The 1,056-nt window shown below is 32.3% G+C and overlaps 1 protein-coding gene across 1 annotated transcript in view; it reads right to left on the bottom strand.

Annotated features, from left to right (window-relative positions):
* LOC112030675 (glutamate receptor 2.1) overlaps positions 1-397 on the bottom strand; it is a 14,849-nt gene extending 14,452 nt beyond the window's left edge. The window contains exon 1 of the mRNA XM_065771969.1: positions 127-397. Coding sequence (XP_065628041.1) covers positions 127-394 — 268 coding nt within the window. The 5' untranslated portion in view covers positions 395-397. The remainder of the gene's footprint in view (positions 1-126) is intronic.
* Between the last annotated feature and the right edge of the window lie 659 nt (positions 398-1,056).

Here is a 1,056-nt window from a genome sequence, read left to right as displayed (position 1 = left end):
AGGAGAGAAAAAAAAAAAAAAAAAAAAAAAAAAAAAAAAAACGAAAGCTATCTAACATAAGACCTTACCTACAGTCTACAGTCTACAGTCTACAGATAGGGATGAATAAGAGGGAGGAAGATTTACCTCCAGCAGCTGCTTCAACAACATCACATTTGGAGTCTCTGGAGTGAAGATGTAGCCTAGTTTTGTAGTGATTATGGGAGGCATAGAAGTCTGCAAGGGCCATGTTGATGCAAGTCAAACCCATCTTCCCAGTCCATGTATCGAAGTCAAGAATCACACCCACGTTAACTGAGATTGTCGTGTTTTGTGCTTTGGCCAAGAAATCACTTTTAGAAAGAATAATGAAGCAGAACAGAAATGAAAAAGCAACTCTGGTAGGGATCTTCATGATTTGTTTTCAATTACCTTGTAAGATTCATGATCTTACTCTCATTTATAGGACAAGGTCAGAAAGTCAAACGTAAGATTTTGAAAAGTGACAAGGACAAGCCTATTATAATATATATTATTACAATATCTTTGAAAAGTAAGAACCAACTAAGAGAATATTTTTTGTTGAATACATGGCACTTATCAAATTGTGACCATATGTAACTAAAATAGTAATTTCCAGGAACTTAAGTGTATCTTGAATGCGTTTGAAGTCTATTTGAAGTACAAGACAAGGCAGAGTTCTAGTTCAAGACAAAAAAGAAAAAAACTCATTCTACGTTCTAATTTCGTTATGGTATTAATGTTAATTACTTGTTTGCCAACTTATTTGACCTTTCTTTAGTCATGTCTTCTGTACGTGGCAGTGTTTATTTTGCTTTTTGTCCTGTAGCCTAGGCGGATAGGCCCGTTGTGGCTCAGGATCCTATTTCTTATACTTTTGTACTTTTGTCATTTTTTAATATATTAATTCTACTTTTTCAGTCAAAAAAAAAAAAAAAAAAGATTATCAAAGTAATTCTTTTAATATTCAAATTACTGTTTAGTTTAGTTTGGTTTTTAGTTTTTAATTTTTTTTCAGATTTTTTTTCTTTCTCTTTTTCCAAATGAGTGAATGAC

The sequence above is a fragment of the Quercus suber genome, unplaced genomic scaffold (assembly GCF_002906115.3).
Source record: "Quercus suber isolate HL8 unplaced genomic scaffold, Cork oak 2.0 scaffold_51, whole genome shotgun sequence".
Taxonomy (NCBI): Eukaryota; Viridiplantae; Streptophyta; class Magnoliopsida; order Fagales; family Fagaceae; genus Quercus; species Quercus suber.
Note: the sequence above shows the minus strand (reverse complement) of the source record. Positions and strands in the feature narration are given on the sequence as shown.